General features: G+C 34.2%; 1 protein-coding gene across 1 annotated transcript; it reads right to left on the reverse strand.

Moving 5' to 3' along the window:
* Positions 1 to 1405: 1405 nt before the first annotated feature.
* Positions 1406 to 3490, reverse strand: LOC140059150 (uncharacterized). Its single transcript, XM_072104993.1, has 4 exons — positions 3187 to 3490; positions 2637 to 2769; positions 1618 to 1727; positions 1406 to 1501 (listed from the first exon to the last, which is right to left on the reverse strand). The coding sequence occupies exons 1-4, from the start codon at positions 3374 to 3376 to the stop codon at positions 1482 to 1484; spliced, it is 453 nt and encodes a 150-aa protein (XP_071961094.1). The 5' UTR covers positions 3377 to 3490; the 3' UTR covers positions 1406 to 1481.
* Between the last annotated feature and the right edge of the window lie 19145 nt (positions 3491 to 22635).

Below are 22635 nucleotides of genomic sequence, written 5' to 3' on the forward strand. Positions count from 1 at the left end.
AGTTGGTTGGTTGGTTTTTTTTTCGTTTTGATTTCTGTTACAAAATATTTGATTTATGTACAATTAACCAGATATTATATTTCAAATTCATGCCTGTACCTCTGCTTTAAAACCTAGATTTGTGATATTGTGTTTTTACTTTTTTTTTAATGAACAATCTTTCTCCTCTATGTCAAGGATGACTGATAGAAATCTTCAGATTGTACTTTATATACATTTATAAAAATATTTTTCACAACTTTAGATTTATTTATATATATATGCATATATGCTAGTGTTGCCCGAAAGCTCTGCTAACTTTTCTAGCTGTTTTACTTTATCGTTTTGATTTAGCTTTTCGGTTTTTTTGTATCTCCTTTGAGATCAAGCCACCCATACCCCCACAGCATTGTCATTTTTTCAGTAATTTGCCTTTGGATTTATATACAGTACATATATAAATCAATGTGTTGCGTAGCACTGTGTAAATTATCGCAAATTAGCTATGCTCGACGCGATTATGAGATCATGTTCCGAATATGAGAACTGTTTCTATAATTTACAGTATGATTTATATATATATATATATATATATATATATATATAAATCCAAAGATAAACACATCAGGCAAAGAACATTTATTATAAACCGCCCGGTGATATACTGAAATTTAATTATTTAATTTGAAATGATAAAGATGAGGAAATCTATATAAATATAGCCATTCTTAGTAACATAAGTATAACAAGGTTTAATTTATTAACACAACTCTAGTATGACAATATCAGTATGACAGCGAAAATCATGGTTTTACAGGCAGCATTGTTTAAATAAGAACTTTTTCCATGACATCATGCAAAGGGGTGACACATATATTCAGACTTTACTGTGTATATACATTTGTAAAAATATGTTCTGCAACTTTTAGATAATATATAAATATATAGCCATTTTAAGTAACAAAGTTTAGTTTTTTAATTATAAATGACTAGTTTTACAGGCAGCCTTGTTTAAATGCAGTAGAGTAGTGCAGCATAATAATAATTCCAACCTTCAATTAGCAATTTGTCTATAATGTTCACATATCTTGATTTCTCTAATTAACAATTTAAACTATATACCCTCAATTATCAGTATAAAAACAATAAACTAGATTTAAACGAACTTGTCATCATGGCAACAAAAAATACACTAAGTGTATTTAAAATATTTATCATACTGTACTGCAACTGTGTTATTGAAACTTGTTACACAAATATTGTTATATTGCATTTTCTGTAGATGGATGGTATTCAATTTACTATCAAAGATTAAAGGAAAGGTAATTTTTGCAGTTTGAGACATTTTGAAGTTTGCTGTGTATTTTATATTATCCATTACAACCACTCCATTAAATTATTCATGTAATCTCAATGTCTCCCTTAATTGAACATAAAGGTCAATACCATAGTTACCATCATCATACAATGCATTAAAGTTGTCAAGTTCCTGAATAACTTGCTCATTTGGTTGAAAGGTAATCTGAGGAACACAAACATTATTGTTAGTTTGAATTTCAGGTACAGGACCATCATAATCAATCCCAAAATTATCAACATCCTCATTAAACAATACATGATAATTATTTTGTAATGTACCTCCAAGCCACAATGCCAAAGGAGATTGACCATTCATTGTACGCAGTCCATGGTGATTCCACATGGAAATAAATTGATCTAAAGATTGCTGAATCCTGGGTTGGTAAACACTATGGAGACAGAATAGATCAAGGTCATCTGTCGAACAAAGCAGGTTATTATATTCTAAAAAACAAAATATATCTTTGTATAACCAGGAAACAACTCTGTTTGTTTCAGCCCAAAGTCTTTCAATACGCTGATTATGGACGCTACGGCCAGCAATGAAACTACCTCTGTCTCCACCTCTATTATCTACCATAAATCTAGCTACATCAACATTTTCAGTTCCATGGTCTCCTCTCACTCGTGAAGGTATACCAAAGTCTGTGCAACCTTTTTCAAAATACTGTAATACTTGTGCTGCCGTGTTGTTTGATGCAACTTTTAAATAAATAACACATCTTGTTGCCCCATCAATACATCCATGAAAAACAAACCTCCATGAGATAAGTTTGTGGTTGGAATCTATGTGCCTGTAAAAAACCGAAAAGATAAATTACATTTTGCCAAGGTGCATTGGCTTTCAAACCATTGCGCACAGTTTATCATTAACAAAATTCATTTTAGTAAAAATTGTGTATACTGTACAGGTATACTATTTTTTTGGCCCAAAAAAAAGGTAAAATCGCATAACATACAAAATGTCTATTCATTAGCAAAAGGTCAAATAAAATGTATGTATGTCTGTCTGTCTGTATAACTTTATATAAATGCTTCTATTTTTATTTATGCAGACAAAAGTCTTAAATCTAAAAATATATAAATAAATGTGTGCCTCTAACATTTAAGTAAACTAATGAAAGTTGATTAGGTTTCAACAAGCCTAATATAGGTTGTTACAGTTTTGTTTGTAGATATTAATTAAACAGATCGTTTTATATAAACCATATATAAACGCCCTGAATAATGCCTTACATTTGCATACAAGTACTGAGTTAAGTAATATCATAGTAAAACCCATGGAGATGCATACATACCATAGTTGATTTGGAACAGTTACATTGTAGGTTCTTCTCACAATTGTGGATCTCCATCGCAAAGCTCGTCCAACAGGATCAATAATATTTAGACGTTCTCTAATACGCGCACGTGGAACAAATATTCTACGACCTAAAAAAACAATTTTAATATAGTCTAGTTTGCAAGGTTACATGATTATTAACTACAGTATTATGAAAAAAATGAAAGCGCAAATAATTTCTAGTTTTGTAAGTAGAGTAGGACAATTACGTGTCATCACTATCAACCCTCGCATGCCAAAAGTATCGACCTTTTACGAAAAGCAGTACAAAATCATGAACGGCAGTGTGTTATAATAAATCAAAACAAGACCAGTCATATAAGGGTATAAGGTATGAATTTGTCCTCTAGCTTAACTGAAAAACCGAGGAAATTCAGATTAGGCCCTCCAGGGACCCACCGCAATCAGCAGTGCAATATATAATATAATAATAATACAACTTCATGAAGTACATTTTTATGACATAGTTATATAAAATGATACAAAAAAAAAATGAACAACCTCACCTCTAAGCCCACCTATTACATATGTTTCACCAGACTGTGGTGCCAGATATAAAATATCAACTATATTTTGGTCCAAATCCTCATCAGATATGGTAGTGTAAGGATCATCAGGAATTCCAAGATGACTCCTATGTCTTCGTAGTGTCTTTGCAGAAACATGAAGACATTTTGCAATGTCCTTCCATTGCATCCCAGCTTCCCGAAGTTGTTCGATTTGGGCTTTGGTTATGTCATACCTGCACGAATAAAAAAAAAAAAACTTTTATTACATTTGTGGCTACTATTAGGAAAATCAACTTATACTGTAACATAATAAAATTATTAAAAAAAATCAATAATTTTTTTATTTAATTAAAACTATAGTGTAATTTGGTTGATTCTTATTTATTACAGGATACATTTCTTTGAGATAGACAGAACCAACAGGCTCATAGACAAATCCAATTGAGTATCAAGCATTTTTTTAATAATCTGAGCCCATTTATATCAAAATCTTCGCCAATGGCCTAGTCTCGACAGGAAACATTGAGCCAACTGATTAAATGAATATTTAAAAAAAATAAAGCAACCTTCATCCGACTTCTTTTAAAGATGTATTGTCCCTTGAAACACAAAAAATGAAAAAAAAATATTCTAAATTGAAATTGGCCATATCAAAGTAATATTAAAGTTATTCACTTTAAGTCGAAAATTCGAGCCAAAAACAACAGTTTACGTAATTAACAGGTAAATTAATTAGATTACATTTCGTCTGAGAAATCGTCGCAAGCGAAAGTAAACAAAGATTTCAAACCATGAGTATGCATTATGCATGATGCTAATTAGGATTGTACAACTCATCACGGTTGAGAAGGTGTTTTCACACAGATCGCGAGGAAGTTTTATGATTATGCATAAAGAGTAGCCAAACAAGCGCATTGCATTATGGGATATGTTTTGATTGGAAACTTTGACTGGAAGTCAAAGTTATTTTTTGAACAAAAAAACATCTGTATTTCGGTTAAATTTTTTTTTTTTGACTATTTTTTGGTGAAAGTTAATAACTATTATAATACTTCAAAATGACCCACTTTTTTTCGAAATTAAAAAAAAAAAAACTTTGGGGAATTAGTCAAAGGGACAATACATCTTTAAGGAAAAAGAATGACCTTTTTAAAGGATCATTTATTTTTCCACATACATTGCAATACCTACCTGGGACGCCCTGTATGACCTGACCAAAGTGGGTTTGCATGGTACTCCTCACTGCCTCTGATTTCTAAACGATGACCAATATCTCGCAAAATATCAAGCAGTATTTTGAGTATGTCCTCCACTAGATGAGTCAGGTGCTGAAGTGCCTGTAATGATTTGACAAAAAAAAAAAATGTCTACATTTATTAAACCAACATAAATTAAATAATTATTAAATACAAAATGAAGAACTCTAGTTTCATAATGTGAACTACTGTACACAACATGAATGCTGTAGGCCTACTACAGTCGAATCGTAGTGGAATTGTCATTTATAAATATTTTACATACTCTTACTCTCAGTTTATCGAATCTAAAACATTTAAGTCTGATTATCATCATTCCGTCTCTCTCCCCAGTTTTGGAGGGTCCCTTTTAAAATTGTCAAAAGAAAAACAAAAGCCAAGGCTATACCTATGCCTCTGTATCATGTAAGTTAGACCTACACTACAGTACTCTATGCCTTTAGTATAATAGCTCAGTACCATTAAATGAGATTATCAGGAGTAAAGTAGCCTAGACCTAGGCCTGTAGCTAGGCATCAGTAGGCTAGTCCGTTGGCTCTGGACCTATGACTACGGGTAAGCCAAAAAATGCTAGGTACGAGTGAGCCAAAATTTGAATACGAGTTGGTATATGTACTTGTATTCCAGTATATTAGTTAGGGCCCCTAGATAAAATAAGTAGCTCTAGGCCTAGGCTAGTAGTAGGCCTAGCTGGGTGTGGGGCTAGCTAGGCCTATACGTAACCTCTAGCCAGGGCCAGGCCTACCAGCCTAGTAAATAGGTCCTCCCTGCCTATTATTAGGTATCCCAATGTAAAAATTCAAATTAATGATGGTACTTTTTCTTTCAGTTAATCAGAAGGAACTTACTGAACATAAACTTTTGCAATTTAAATGATTGAAATCGGATTATCCATTCAAAAGTTATGGTCCATTAAAGTGCCCAAAAAACAGTGATTTTTGCTTGAAAAACGGCACTTTTTCTAATTATATTTGAACCCATTTTTGAAGGGTTATAACTTTTATACTAATAATTTTAAAGTTCTTATTTTTTCCAAACCCATAGATACAACAGAGTTGTACAAGAATTTTTTTTTTTGGGTGTCCTCGACATTTTTTTTTTTAGATATCGCCCTCCAAAATTCGTCCGAGGGCTTTTTACGCGTGATTTTCCCAATGTCTCAAAAATGCCCAAAAAGTTCCTGTCTTTAAATGATTCATAACTTTTGAACCAATGTGTGAATTAACTTCTTTTTTTTTGCATTGCATAAAATTTAATATGTATTTTAGTAAGGTTATTTATATTGACAGGTAGGTAATTCTGAAATACAACATAAAATATTGTTAAAAAATGTTAAAATGTGAAAAAAAAAAATAATGCGTTAAAAAACTGTGTGGGTATTGTTTCTTTTCATTAAATATTATTTTTCGTAAGTATACATTTTTTTTTTAATTCTAGTATTTAAAGTTATATTTATAATCATATATTATTTTAATTGATTTTCGAACCGCCAAAAATAAGAATTAAGCCCGTGCTTATTATGTGTTCGATTCCATTTGGAGCGCCGGGCCGAACGTAGACTCGGCCGCGCCTACTACAAGTTAAGTTATATAGGCCCCTAAGACTAAGGTCTAAATAAAAGCCTGGCGCTAAATTCTGCCTAAGACTAAGAAATATCGGGAAGAAATTTTTTATTTAACAAAGTAATTACCTCAATGGTATAATTGTAACATGTTTAATTTTATTTCCCTTTCGATTATTCTAACCGAAAGTTGCACTTTGAATTGAAATATACGGAATAAAATTTAGGCCTAGAAACAGCGTAGACATACAACGGCAACACAGGCCAAAGCGCGTTTCGGCCGCCTACATAGAATGGCTTACGGCCGCTGCATAGCAAAATCAAAGCTTCTTAAATTTCTTCGGTACATTTCTTCCTAACGTACTTGCTTTATATAGTAGATTTATAAATATTCCACTTATTAAATAATTTAATAAATCGGTAAAATTGACGTTTCGAAGCAAATATTCCATGAGAGGCGACATTTTTCGACATGCCTCGTGTGCGGCGAAGACTAGTTCAGAAAATGGAACAGTCCACTGCAGGGGTTATCCAATCATTAATTAACGCGCTAATACATGCATACCATGCACATTGTCTGGGCGACGGTAATTTAGTAATAAGCGGAGAACTGAATCCCCCCCGTAAGGAAAATGGTAAACACTGATATTTTTGGTAGGGATTATTTTTTTCAGTGGTTGGTCTTGTTGGCCTCTTCGCACGAGGTCCACGCAAAGTCAAATAAAACGATGTGGTTTATCAAACAAAAATATAAATTAGCTTCAATTCAATACTAAATTAGCCAAATTTTGATAATGAGAAAGACTAAAAAATTCAATTTTTATCGTTAAAATTGACATTTGAGGCGGATGTACATAATAATAATAACCGATTTACATATCAAAATAAAGAGTATTTAAAGCCTGATAACATGCAACAAAAATTACTCCACCACCTATTATGGACCTCGTGCGATCGTGTTTTGAAAATGGGTAGGTGTTTTCCAAAGTTATTTTTAGCGCGCGGATTTCGGCTCGCCGGCTTTTGTACCTCATTTTTAACTCGAGTTTTCTATTAAAATATTTAATAAACATAGATTAAAAATATATGAAAATAATCCCTTAAACAAGATCTTTCCAGACATATAATTTTTTTTCACATGTGTATATAAGAAATAGTATATTTTTAACTTCAAAGACACGTCACTTTTTGAAATTTCACGAACGTGTTAAAATCGCGGTAACGAAAATCCGCTTCATTGGGATACCTACTATTATAGGCCTAGGCTTATCCTGATTTTAACACCAGGCCTAGGCTGGCTGGGCCTGGGCATAATATAAATAATGGGCTAATAATATAGACTTGGGTCTGCCAGGCCTAGACCTAGGCTATAGGTAGAGTATAATAGATAGCTTTAGTATATGCGTCGGATTCCCCCTTTATAGGCCTACTAGCTAGGGCTAGGCCTAGGTCTACCACCTACCTCGACACTGACTACCATTGCAACAATGTAGATGAATATCCTACAATGTTCTTCCCATAACCTCTGTATTCTTTCAACATTGTTTGTGTCCGATGAATCATTTAAAAATTCACCCAATAGATCTATGATTCCTTCAGTGTATTCATTAAACGCCATTTCTACAGTCTGATTTCTCTCACTTTCTTTGACAAGAGAGAGAATTGAAGAAAGGACGAGAACCGGAAATTCTAGCCACGCCTCATCTCTCGATATGCGCGATGTGGAAAAACTCAACACGCGCGATGCGTAAAAACTCGACACGCGCGATGTGCAAAAACTCAACACGCGCGACGTGTATAAACTCAACACGCGCGATGTGTATTCACTCAACACGCGCGACGTGTATAAACTCAACACGCGCGATGTCAACATAACACGCGCGATGTCAACATAACACGCGCGACGTGCAAACTCAACACGCGCGATGTCAACATAACACGCGCGACGTGTAAACTCAACACGCGCGATGTCAACATAACACGAGCGATGTACAAACTCAACACGAGCGATGCCTCCATAACACGAGCGATGTGTTAAACTCAACACGAGCGATGTCTACATAACACGAGCGAGGTCAACTTGACATAGTTATGTCCGTCCTGGCGTGCCATACTATACTTATCACACCCCACACTGCTTTTTTGAAAACAAACGCTTCCCAGAACAAATTCAACTTCTAATGAGAAGAGTATACATAGCTAAGTATAGGCCTATAGGGTATAAGTACGTTGTAAACTTTGTAAATGAATAGGTGTCATATAGGCTGATAATTAAAATATCTAATTTTGATCTGCGGGACCCCAGCCTTCTTTCTCCTCTCACCATCCCAGCCACAATTAACAAACCTTAACAACTCTACCCCTGTACAGTTCGAATTTAGTAACTTTTCCTAGTAAAATTCCAATCATATATACTTCATTACGCCAGTATTTCGGCTACGCTCTTCCTTCCTCCCAACACACCCCAGATAATGGGTGATGTGTTTATAAGACGGTTCCAGTACAAATTATGTTAGCCATCCAGGGCCGTAGCCAGGATCTGTCAAGGGGGGTTCGGACACTAAATCGTGGTTCCCACTAGCGACGCAACACAAGGACGTAACGCAACGCAAGTGAATTGACCAATCACAAGCGATGGCTTATTCGCTTGTGATTGCAAACTGTCTATGGGCCTGTTTCTGCTGCAACTGCTCAAAATACGGTATAAAAATACGGTATAAAATACGGTATTTTTTATACCGTATTTTTTAGTACCCCGGTCTGCTAACAATACTTCTTGGGTGGTCGTGTTAATTTGGTCGATAATTAAAAGTCGCAATAAAGGAAGTTTTACGTCTCACTTTCAACAGCCTAGCCCTAGTGATAGAGATGTTGTGAGAGCACAGAAAACATCGTAATGGGGACAATTAATTCGTTCCCTCCCCGAGTTATTGTATTTTGCAATGTTGTACTGCTTTCGCAGGCTCTTCAGCTTTGAGTTTACTTGCTTTGGAGACAAGTTTATTCCATATTCCTGCTTTATTTTGTTATAAATGTCTTTATAAATGTGGTTGTCCCTTTTATTACCTTTTAGCTTCCCCACACACATTTATTAAGTAAAACTGTGACGTCTTCGCTCCACATTTTCGCCGAATATATCTATACACGTGTGTAAAGCAGCTGACAGCGACAGAAAATAAAAACACGAATGTTCCCCTTTTGTCATGTAAAAAAAAAATACGGTATTTTTTATTGGCAGCAGAAACGGGTACAAAAAATACGGTATAAGTTTGTAAATACCGTATTTTATCCACAACTTTTGTGGGGAAAATACGGTATACAAAATACGGTATATTTTTTATGAGCGCAGTTTCTGCTGCCAAAAATATACTGTATTAAAAAAATACCGTATAATATATGGTATTTAGTTGGCAGCAGAAACAGGGCCTATAACTTCGCTTGTCATTGGTTAAAACGCTTGCGTTGCGTTTACGTCATTGCGTTACGTTCTAGTGGGAACCAAGCTTTAGTATTTGGGTCACTGTCCCAAGCCCATCCCCCCCCCCCCCCCGGTGTGGTCTGAGGCGAATTTTGTTAAATGACACCCCTTGATTGCCGGAAATGATAGTCTCGCACATAACATTCAAAAACACTCTCATGCAGCATGCTACCATTGAACAAAACGATTGTTTGATCATTCACTCGGTATTTTGTTTTGCGTTCAAGTTACAAGCCCCAAAGCAAAATTTGGGAGAGAAGGCAAATTCAATGCTTATTATAGCCAGGGGAGGACCCAGGTAAAGTAGTTACAGAGTTGCAGGGCATTTTATCATTGTTGAATGTTTTGATATTAGTCTAATTGTTAAAACGACCTTCACAACCAAAATATTTCTTTGTAATAAAATTTATTTATCTGATTTATCAGAGCATGCATACCTAATAACCAGACAAGAACGTATCTTTATTATTTTTACTATCAATCTATTTTCATGTCACGCAATCCATTTTTCAACAATATAGTAGTATAATAACATTTTGATTGAATAGTGAGGGATTAGTTACAGTTTGACTTTGAATAAACCATTGGTAATTTACTGAAAATCCAAAATGAACTTGTGACTTGTGTTATAATACAAAAAAAATTATTCAATCAAAAAAACGCTCTACTACACATGAGAAATAGATGTCGGTCGATAAACTTCCTTCACAACCAAAATATTTCTTTGTAATAAAATTTATTTTAAATGGAACGCTACAAAAATAATCCTCTGCTTTATCAGAGCATGCATACCTAATAACCAGATGTAACAGGGTAACAGGTATGCTTATACCCAAATACTTGAATGATTTATCTGCTGAATCTGACTTGAATCTGAGAAACCTTGTGGGACCCATTAAAGTAAAAGCTGGAATGATAAGTGACCATGCTATAAATAGATGAGTCACCTCATCCAAGTGGCGGGAAAATAGTCATGAATATTTAGTGTATAATGTTTCAGTATGGGTCAGTTCATAAATGGACAAGGGATTTTGTTAATTGATTTGCATTTTTAATAGTTTCTTTTTTTGTATAACCGAACTTTAAATTGATAATTACATGTGTATGACTCGAGTTACAATACAATCCTTCTGTAAACTACGAAATAACGTTATGGTAAATGTATGTACCATCGGTTAAAAATTGTCATAGTACCCAACTGGGAATGGATGACACTTACTAGTGCCTAGCCCAAAGTGAAGGTTTTCATCTCCTTCCGACTGGTTACTAGGTAAGCATCTATATTTTTATCTCTCTTAAATTTAGAATTGTTTTACTATAGTTAATATAGTTGATTAGTTATTTGATGTTATACTATAGTTAATATAGTTGATTAGTTAATTGATTGTTATACTAGACACAACGCAATAGTAGCCTATACTGTCGTTAATGATACGATCGATCGATCACTGATATTTTATCTTAAATAGTAACACTGTTTTTGTTCTATCTCCTTCCGACTGGTTACTAGCTTCAATAAAAGAATTTAACTTTTCCAAACCAAGAACTGTCTCTGTGGATGATTTTATTGTGTTTGTGCCAGTGCTGCAGCTCCGGATCTTTTTTATACCTCCATGGTAGTACGAACCTGTTACACAGACAAGAACGTATCTTTATTAATTTTACTATCAATCTATTTTCATGTCACGCAATCCATTTTTCAACAATATAGTAGTATAATAATATTTTGATTGAATAATGAGGGATTAGTTACAGTTTGACTTTGAATAAACCATTGGTAATTTACTGAAAATCCAAAATGAACTTGTGTATAATACAAAAAAAATTATTCAATCAAAGAAACGCTCTACTACACATGAGAAATAGATGTCGGTCGATAAACTTCTGACGACGACTAAAACAACGACAATCTTGTTACATTTTTCACATTACCGGACTTCCCTCTCCTCTCGCAATGAACGACAGTACAGATCTTCCCTATCTAGGCTCGTGTATGTAGCATACTACTACGTTATTCACAAATTACCCACGCATAGTGACTAGAGCCATCACAGATTACCTATAATGGATCAATCATTCACACATGAATTAAAAAATTCATCGACAAACGAAATATAGCCTATATTCATTCCTTTTAAATATTAGGCATATTGCCAATCGATTTGTCCATAATTATTGCGTTTTGCCAATTTTTAGGCCAAATCATAATTGTGCGTATAGTGTTGTATTTCCGATGCGTGTAGTACCCTATTTATCTTCATTTCCGTACGTTCGTCGTAAATAGGCCGAATTTCCGTAGTAATTTATAGACGTTCCAAAATTTGAACCGTGTTATACCGGTAACAGAGCAACGTTTGCTTCTTTCTGCAAATGTCCTCTCATTATTTTCTTTGTTTTATTTGGAGTGTGGTTTAAAAAAACACTTTTGTAAAGTTTATAGTGGATAAATGAAAATGAATTTTTGGAAAATTTGGTTTTAACATCTGACTTTATTTAGCATTTTGAAATGAATTAAAATTCCAAATTATACAATTTAACCTTTTGCTCAATATATTTATAGAAACAGCTTCATATTTTTTGTACAACTTTTTAAAATTATTAATTGATAATTAATTTACATTAATTATGTACAGTTATTAGAATGTATTACCGTACCAAAAGTACCTTAATCGGAGACTTCCCCGTGACGTTTGCATTGAACGAAAAAAAAAATATTATAAATTTACGTGCGAGAGTACTATTTGCGGCCATCTAGGGGTGTCATTTAACAATTTGCTTGCTCAAATACTCAGTGTCTACAGCCCTGGAGTCTTTAGGCAAACCTCTTAAGATAGTCCTGCGACCGCCCCTGATAGCTTTATCTATATTTATTTACAGGAATGTGTTGAGGAAACTAAATATATCAATGTAAATAGGTGGTATTGATACAGTTGAGTATAGGCCTACGTATCGGCTGGTGGTCTACTGTAGAAAAAAATAATCGAATGCTATAGGCCTAATGTAAACTACAGTACATGATATCATAGATATTATAGTTTAATATATTAAATTCACTATAATCCTCTATGATGATGATACACTATACTTCATAGCCACACATAAATATTGTAGGTAACCGCAGCGTTCCATTTTTTTATGTACGTCGGAAGGCTATATACTTTATAAATGCTGACTGCCAGTGATCGAAACAATAGGTACGCGGTTGTCTAGCGGTGTTCTTTGTACAACTCGTTCGTGCCCAAGCTCGCGTCAATATCATGTTACATCCTGGGACCAAAAATTCATATTATTTTTCAGGTGAAAATCGGCAACCAATTCATTTGTTTAACAAATAAGGTATGAGTTATTCACGAACGAGTTTACGAATTTTTCAATTTACAAACAACCTTTTGTATTGTGGGGCACGTATTTGGAGGATGAGGTATTGGGGATGTCGGGGATGGGGGTTTGCAGTCGGTTAAGGGGGGTGGGGGGTCGTTGTAAAGGGGGGGTTCACCCGAATCATAAAAACCCCCCTGGCTACGGGCCTGCCATCACTCCCACTTTCAAACAATTTCCTACCACAATTCTGGTCAATTTGATAACCTACTACACCTAGCCTAAGGCCACTATTCCCTGAACCCCAACTTTTACACCCTTTTACACATCTCTCAACCCCCCTCTCCCACCAATTCCCCTTCCCCCTTTTTGAAATGTAGTTTAAAACCTTCCCGGTACAATTGCAATCATTTTGATACCCTATATGTATGGTTACGTGCAGAAACAGAAATTTGTTGTATAACGAACAAACATCGAAAGTGGGGAAAAGTGATACTGCGGTCCACCAGCCTTCTGTCTCCTTTCACCACCTCACCATCAACAAACCTTAACTCCTCCCCTGGACAGTTCAAATATAGTAACTTTTCTTAGTACAATTCCAATCATATAGGCTACTTCATTACGCTAGTATTTCGCTCCTCCTCCGCCTACAAATACACCCCAGATACACTGGATGATGTGTTGAAGACGGTTCCAGTACAAATTATGTTAATATCACTCCCAACCCATACTCCCTCAGTGGCAGTTTTCAAATGTAGTTTGAAACATTCCAAAATACAGTTTCGGTTATGGTGATAGGCCTACATCCCCACCACAAACTCCCAGCATCTTCCCAGGGATAATTATATACTTTAAAATTTTTCAACCACAATTCTGGTGTAAGCAAAATCCCCACTATCCCCTGAACCCCACTCTCCCACAATTGAGTTGTATCTATATACGCCTTGCTGAGGATAATTAAAATACTGTAAAACTTTTGTAGTATAATTTTACAATTCGATAGCCTACAACCCCGAGCCCTAGCAAAAAATGACATCACAAAACACCTCTCGTAAAGCAACCACCTCTCTTAACGACCACACAACTATTAAAGACCACCTCTGTTAAAAACAACCAACTCTCGTAAGGGAACTCTTTTTACAGTCGACCACCTCTCGTAAGTGACCACCTCTCTTAACGACCACATCTCTCGTAAGTGACCACCTCTTCTAAGGGACAACAACCTCTCTCTCAGACGAGAGGTGTGGTCGTTAAGAGAGGTGGTCGATTATGACAAGCGGTTCCTTAACAGAGACGGTGATCGTTCAATAGAGGTGGTCACGTACGAGAGGTCGTTGTTACAGGAGATGGTTGATTATGAGAAGCGGTCCCTAAAGAGAGATCGTAGTCCTCTAAAAGAAGTTGTCACTTACGAGAGGTGTGGTCTTAAGAGAGGTGATCGATTATGAGAGAGACTGATAGCTAAGTAACAAGATGCAATTGTACATGATTCAGACAAATATATAATATTAGCTAGCGATAGCAACTACATTAGCTGGGAGGCACTATTCGTTACTACATTAGCTGTTGACAATTCTACAATAGCTCGTGTTGATTTTGCATTTATTACTACATAAGCTGTTGGTGTTTCTACATTAGCTGAAGGTTTTACTACATTACCGGTGAATTGTTCTACATTCGGCTGTTTTGACATTAGCTGGCGTTTTGTACATTTGCGGTTGCAACCTACCATTACGATTTTCATAAAACTCGAAGGTGTGTTTGTTAAAGCACGTCTGCATAATGTGAAGACTTATATATTTGATTTACAGTATAATTGTATTATAAATTGTATTCGTGACACGTAATAGTAGGCTTAGGAGGTTTATATTCTTTGTACTCACTTTTTAAACACGGTGAAATCATATTATATTGTGGAAATTATGAATCTATTCAAGGTAATGTAGCTTCCTTTTTATTCATCAGAATACCTTTTTTTACTCAGGCTGAGCACTATGGTTCTGGTGGTTTGCTTTGTAACGTGAACGACATACTAGTCATATTAGAGCAATCTATCTCACTTATACGCATTTACATTTTACATATACGAACACGGTTGAATTCATATTATTATTTAGAAAAAATAATTTAGATTCGGTTGGAGAGCTATAATGTGTAGCTAGCCAGTTTCATCGGCGCATCTACCCTAAGCCTGGCCAAAATGTTTACTTTTTTTGTCGTTTTTATGAAGTCGTTATACTAAAACTCTGTTTGAATTTTCTTTTCTTAATCTATGTTTAAGTTATGGTGGTAAAGTGTTATCTTTGCCGCGTTTAACAACTTAATTTTCAACGAATAAATCTTAAACGTGTGAAATACAATCGGGTATAGTACGTCGAGACGCATATGTAGCCTAGCACGCGATTTTTACCCATAACTATATGCATACGGTGGTTGCCCTGCCTATTTGACGTACTTTATACCCCTGATGTCAAGAGTTGCTGATGGTATGATGTGTCGTCAATGGTTTAATAACCGTATTTATTTTTCCAGATTTAGGGATAATCGGATTTATATATATATATAGGTTTCAAATTAAACGTAGCTTCAGTTCTTCGTTGAACGATGAAATGAAACTAAAACAATCCATCCGCAGCAACAGTGCCAAGCTTAGTATCTCAGAAGGAACAGTTTTAGGCCTATCTTAGAGGCTACATTATCAAACAAACATAAGTATCACGATAGGAGAAATCTTTGCCTTGGAACTCATTTGCATGGACAAAAAGGCTTAAGGCAAAGTCTGTCTAATACGGTTTACCTAAGATTCGAAAACAGACACGACACAAAAAGTGACAATATAAAGCAATAATGGCACTGGGCTTTTTTATGTCTCTATGTCTCCAAACTAACTAAAGCACACTATAACCTTACAAACAATAATATGTTAAATGTGTTTACAAATAGAAAATATGCTCTTTGTGTCAATAAACATGATGAAATAAAAACTGCATAATAAAGAAATTCTGTTAATTTTATAAAGAAAAAAAAACCACTTTATTTGACCAAACGCTAGAGCAAAGTTATGTAAGTAGAAGTTGTAGACTTGATAGTATAGTACCTTTGGTGATCTAGGGTGTTAACCACAGCGCGGTGTATTAGAACTATGCATGTATTACACATTACTACTGTAGTCCAGTCCAGATAAGTCAAAAGTAGGGTGAAGCTACTAGAATAAATTGAATTGAAACAAAATTTGCTTTGTCTGAAAAACATTTTTCAAATAAACATCATATTCAAAGTTTACCAAAGTCGGACATCATTGGAAAGTGGGTTAATAAGAATAAATCCAAAATGGCCGCCATTTGCTATTTTGAAGTACATATCTCTGTAACGGTTGTATTTAGACCAACTAAGTGCATTACAAATAAATATAAATGTGATATTAAACATTCTAATTAGCATATCTAAATTCCCATATGATGTACCTATGACGTCATATGGTAGTTGTGACGTCATACACATGTTATAACTGCTTTGACAATGACATTCTACTATGCAAACAATTTAGGATCTGCAGGAAAGTTTTTTTTTTTTTTTATTCATTTCGGCAATAAACATAAAATAATAATTACAAAAACATAGAAATATATATATGAAGTACAAGACACGAAGCCGAGGAGAGACAAAAGCATTACACAAAACGCTGTCACCGGTAAGATGTGTCTCTCCAACTAACAACAACTTAACATTCTCCTTGGTGTAATGAACATCATTTCCAAGGTTTACCAAACTCGGAAGTCAGGAGGTGGATTAAAAATCATAAATTCAAAATGGCTGCTATTTACTATACCATTTTGAAGTTCCGTATCTCCTTAACGGTTGGTTTTAGACCACCTAAGTGCATTGCGGCTAGATATAAATGTAAGTTTAAACTTTCCAAAAACGTGTTTTTGCGTAGTAATTTTTTGAAACACGCAAATGGTCTAATTCATGCTCTAAATTGATCAAAACGTAATTTTGAGTTTTTTTAATATTTAACGTAGCAATTTAACGTGCCTGACTTTGAACGCGTAAGTTTTTATTTGCTAATATTTTTACCCTTCACCTGAACTTTACATATAGTGAATTTTATTGATATTTTATGACGAGTTATGCAGATATGATTGATAATGTGATTTCACAAAATGGCGTATAAATATCAAAGACAATATTTTTTTATATTTTCTTTTACCAATTTGAGATGAAGTTCTAAAAGATATCGTTGTAGGAAACACAAAACAAGATGTGTTCGTGAGTACAAATCAGTTGCGGAAATAGTAAATAAATTTTAGCAAAAAGTAAAATGTAACATTTTATGACATCACATTTACCATTTATGATGTCATAGGTACGTCATGATATTTTAAATGATAACTAAAATTTCAACATTGCAAATAGCGGGCATTTTGAATTTATGCTAATTAACTCACTTCCCGATGTACGATTGTGGCCAACTTTGAACATGATGTTCATTTAGACCATATCAACCAGCATTAGCAGTTTCAAAGATTTTCCCATATACAGTATATATCAATTTACGTAAGGGCAAAATTCGGTAAATCGTCCGTTACTTCTAGAATTTTTACTCGATGGTATATAAAGTTGGTTCGTACTTTCGGTTCTCATTTTATCAACTGATGTAACCCTGTTTACTAATTAAATTGAGTTCGATAATTATTAGTTATCAACGATTTGCCACACATAGCGGTGTTTTCCGATCATGTTATACACTGTCTAATGGATGTCCATCTTGAAAAATACCCGCACACAGTAATACGAGGATGCTTCGCATTTTCCTATCTTCTCATACGATAATTGTTTTTGATGGCTGAAAACCGGTTGAACAGCTCGAATACAGCATCATAATGCTGAAGACAGGCCGATTTTCTTAAAAAAACACTATTTTGATAGTTTAATATACGTTTATACAAATGTATTGATTTCCGATGATATAAACGTTGTAGTGCTGTATCGTTACATGTACTGTGCTATTTCAATCGACTATGACAGTGACAGTTTTAATAAAGTATTAAATTGCAAATGTGTTACTGTATCAAGTGGTATATTAATTAATTAATAATTCATCGTGTCTATTCGTTTCTGTAAACGAACATAACTATTATAGTCCACTCCTGCGGAACGTACATTTGAAAAAAAACCACCTTTTTTACGCTGAAATTGCTGTGTATTCGAGTACCACCTGGAGGGAATAATTCATGTTAATATTATGTCTGAAAATACAATGTTAGACTAACATTTTAAACATATATATTATTTTAGTGTCAAATTCTTAATCAATTTCATTTACACTCAATTTGTGAGTGTTTGTGCAGCTAGCAGCGCGAAGACAGATCATTTTCAATTACCGCTTGAAAACTATTTTCAGGGCTTGCCGTCACATCATGAATATTCATGTATGGATTCAGGCCCTCTATAGTTTCTGCCTTAACCTAATAGGAAAAATATAATAATCCGGCCGGCTAGCATTGTGGCCGGGTATAATTGCCGTCAGGGTATTATTGATTTTATTTGTCAATTTATAGAAATTGTGTTTTTGGATATGAGTTGGTCACTCCAACCTTAGGAAGTAAGGCCCCCAACCCGGAATATGCATAGTATTATAGTTTAGTTATAGGATTGATATGATTTGTTCTATACATTATAGGCCACGACTTTGTTCTGAAAAAAATGGTGATTGATTGATTCCTTAATTGATTAGCTAAATCAACTAGAGAAGAAAAACTGAAGCCAATCATAATACACATCCTCAAAACATCTATGTATTTAATCCCCGATACGCTATAATTAATAGAGAATTTCAGACTACTACTACTACTACTACTGATTGTCAAACCAAAATAATTGATAATAAATCATTATTTCTTAAATTATTAAGTAGAATATAAATAAAAAAGCATATTTTATTGAAGAAAGACCAATATGTAATTAAAACTAAGTAAGTAAAAAATCGAGCAGAGTTTTTTGTAAGAATATTTCTTTTTCACTGTAGAGCTTCGTTTTTGTTTTAACATCGTGCCTGATACTATGCTGCGTATTCTACAATGTGTCACCACAGTATGAATCCTTTGCATCACCAATACCAATGTATAATACAACACGATTATGGAATTCGCAACGGTAAGATGCCAATGCTACATTTTGAAATATAATTTTAATTGGGTGAATAAACTAAAAATTATAGTTTGAATAGCAATAACACGATAATTTTAAAGATGTATTGTCCCTTTGAATTGACTAATTCCAAAAAAAATAAAAAATAAAAGATTTCGAAAAAACGTGGGTCATTTTGAAGTATCATAATAGTTATTAACTATCACCAAAAATTTTTCGAAAAAAAAAATAATTTAACTGAAATACAAACGTTTTTTTGTTAAAAAAATAACTTTGACTTCCAGTCAAAGTTTTCATCAATCAAAACATATCCCATAATGAAACGCGCTTGTTTGGCTACTCTGTATGCATAATCATGAAACTTACTCGTGATCTGTGTGAAAAAACCTTCTTAACCGTGATGAATTGTATACAATCCTAATTTAGCATATGCATAATGCGTACTAAAGGCTGGTTTCCTGTCGACGTAAGAACATCACTTTTGTTGCGACTACGTCGATTTGTCGTAAGAAATGCGGATTTTACAGGAAACCGATTACGATCGAAAATTTATAAAATCGACGCAACGTAAGAAAAATGGTAACGACAAACGATTTTACAGGAAACCGATGACCTAACAATTGTTGCGTTACGACGTTTTCTTCCGATTTTACAGGAAACCGGGATTTTTTATCTTACGCTTGAATGAACGCCCTTGCGTCACGTTTCTTACGTCTCTTACGAAAGTTGACTTGAAGTCAACTTTCGCAAGAGACGTAAGCGCAATCGTAACAAGCAACCAATGAGCGACAAGAGTTATGACGTAATGTGTATGTCCTTATAGTGAAATAAAGCCGGACAATAACATTTGTATGTATTTACTACTATAATTTTAGCCTAATCATGTTCTAATCAGGGAGTTTTAGGGTTGAGGGATGGGAAAGCGGATAGGTGCAAAGAGGAACAATTTTTAAATATATTCTTTATGCACTCAGTAACGAAATATCTTTTTCATGTTTTATAGGCCTATAAATAATATACCTCTAAATATATACAGTAAAACATTTGCGATTTAATACTTTGTTAAAACTGTCACTGTCATAATCGATTGAAATATAGTCACGATACACCACTACGACGTTTATATTTTTGGTAATTATTAATTAATACAAACGTTGAGAAGGAACTGTCAGTATAGTTTATTTTTATATAATAATGTGTTTATATATCTAACAGTAGAGCCTATCCACAATCTCAGTAATAAGTTTATTTGTATATATTTTTATATTACATCTAACAGTACGAACATTCACAGTAAGAAATGTTCGATTCAAATGAGGACCAAAAATAGGTAATTATAATAGGTATTTACAGTATTGTTCAAGTTTATTCTCAAAGGGCCCATATATTTACCTACCGTATGTGTTAAACCAAGGGCTCATAAATTTACCTACTTGTGTTAAACCAAACTCTGGCAGACTGAGAGATTGGGATGTTCCATTCATCGCAAATCAATACATTTGTATAATCGTATATTAAATCAAAATAGTATTTTTTAAAGAAAATCGGCCTGTCTTCAACATTATGATGCTGTACTCTAGCTGTTCAACCGGTTTTCAGCTATTAAAAACAATTATCGTAGGAGGAGATAGGAAAATGCGAAGCCTCCTCGCATTTTTGTGGCGGGTATTTTTCAAGATGGACATCCATTATTAGACAGTGTATACCACGATCGGAAAACACCCCTATTTGGGGCAAATCGTTGAACCTAAATTCGTTTTAATCGTCAATAACTAATTATCTAACTTAATTTAATTAGTAAACAGGGTTACATCAGGTGGTTAAAATCAGTACCGAAAGTACGAACCAACTTTATATACCATCGAGTAAAAATTCTAGAAGTAAAGCGCGATTTACCGAATTTTGCCCTTACGTAAATTTATATATAGATTATAGGCCTGTAAATAATGGGTATCTTACTGCGGTAGTACTATCTCATGCTCGATTAGATATGCTTATAGGCCAATAGGCCAATGCCTAGTCTAGGGCCTGGGTAGGTCTATTAATAATAGGAATCTCGAAATGATTTGCCTTTTTTTAATTTTGAAAACTATTTAAGGCTAGGCCTAGAGGGCCAGGATAATTAATTCATATTTTGATTCATACAAATAATACATAGGCCTACTAGCCTAGGCTAGTTTGATTATTTGGTCAAATCAATTCCTATTAGTACGGTACCGTACAGTATTAATTAAGTATTTTACTAATACTAGGGCCTAGCTTATCTACTGAAAATAACATGTTGGTGTGCTGCACTGACAGGTAGGCTACAATAACAACATTCAACATTTTGCGCGAAAAATGATAAAACCCGCTCTAAAAAGAAACACCAATCAGAGATGTTGTTTCAAATACGTCATAAATCCGACCGACGTAAGAAAAAAATTTCAACTTTCGTAACAACACTAAAATCGACGTAAGCATACGACGTGTGTTTCACAGCCAGAATTTCAACTTTCGGGAGCAGCATAACTACAGATGTTTCTCTGCGGCCCGACACGATCTTGACTAACGTCAACGACGTCAATTTTTTCTCAACTTTCGTAAGAGACGTAAGAAACGTATGAAACGCAAGAATCGTTGCAAAATTCGACTTCTTACGTCGACAGGAAACCAGCCTTAATGGTTTGAAATCTTTGTTTACTTTTGCTCGTGACGATTTTCCAGATGAAATGTAATCAAACTAATTTACCTGTTAATTACGTAAACTTGTTGTTTTTGGCTCGAATTTTCGACTTAAAGTGAATAACTTTAATATTACTTGATATGGCCACTTTAAATTTAGAATATTTTGACCTTCATTTTTTTGTGTTTCAAGGGACAATACATCTTTAACTAATTGTATTGTATTTTATTTTAATTTGTTGTGGACGAAACATTACTAATGTAATTATATTGTACATGTGTTTAGACAGTACTTCCAGAGTAGGTGTTTTTTAAAGGTCTGTTAACACTATCATAATGTATGGGACAAAACAGTGTGATGTGCCCATATATGGACACGATGACGTTATAACACTACCATATTTCGGAATATCACTACCATTATTAGTCGCATGCAACACAACTCTACAGCTCACTATATGTCGGTCGCTTGGTCGGTCGGTTGGTTGATTGGTCGGCCGGTAAACACTACATAAACGCGACTGCAGCTATGTATATGGCCTTGTTTGGACACATAAAATTTTTTGTTAAACTAGTTTGATAGTTTAGACAGAGTTTTAGTAATGCGAGCCAAAGGTTACCAAATCTGTTGTTACCATTATCTTTTTAAGAAAATATTTTTGATAATAATAATCAATGCTTAGCGCTATTAAGTTAAATACATTGTCCCCTAAATGTTTTTTTTTTAATTTTGTGTTGAATTTTTTTTTAAAGAAACATTTATATTTTGCCTCCAAGAAGTATTAATATCTACTGTCAAAAATAACAAAACAAAATGTGAATGAATATGAGTTAGTGTTTACCGACCGACCAACCTACCGAAATTGCTAAAAAATTTAAAAAAAATGTTGAACAAGTTTTAAAAACATTTATATTTGCCTCCAAGTATTATTATCCAGTGTCAAAATAACGAAACAAATATGAATATGCATTTGCTGAAAATGTTTAAAAAACATTGAAAAATGTTTTAGAACATTTAT

The sequence above is a fragment of the Antedon mediterranea genome, chromosome 9, assembly GCF_964355755.1.
Source record: "Antedon mediterranea chromosome 9, ecAntMedi1.1, whole genome shotgun sequence".
NCBI lineage: Eukaryota > Metazoa > Echinodermata > Crinoidea > Comatulida > Antedonidae > Antedon > Antedon mediterranea.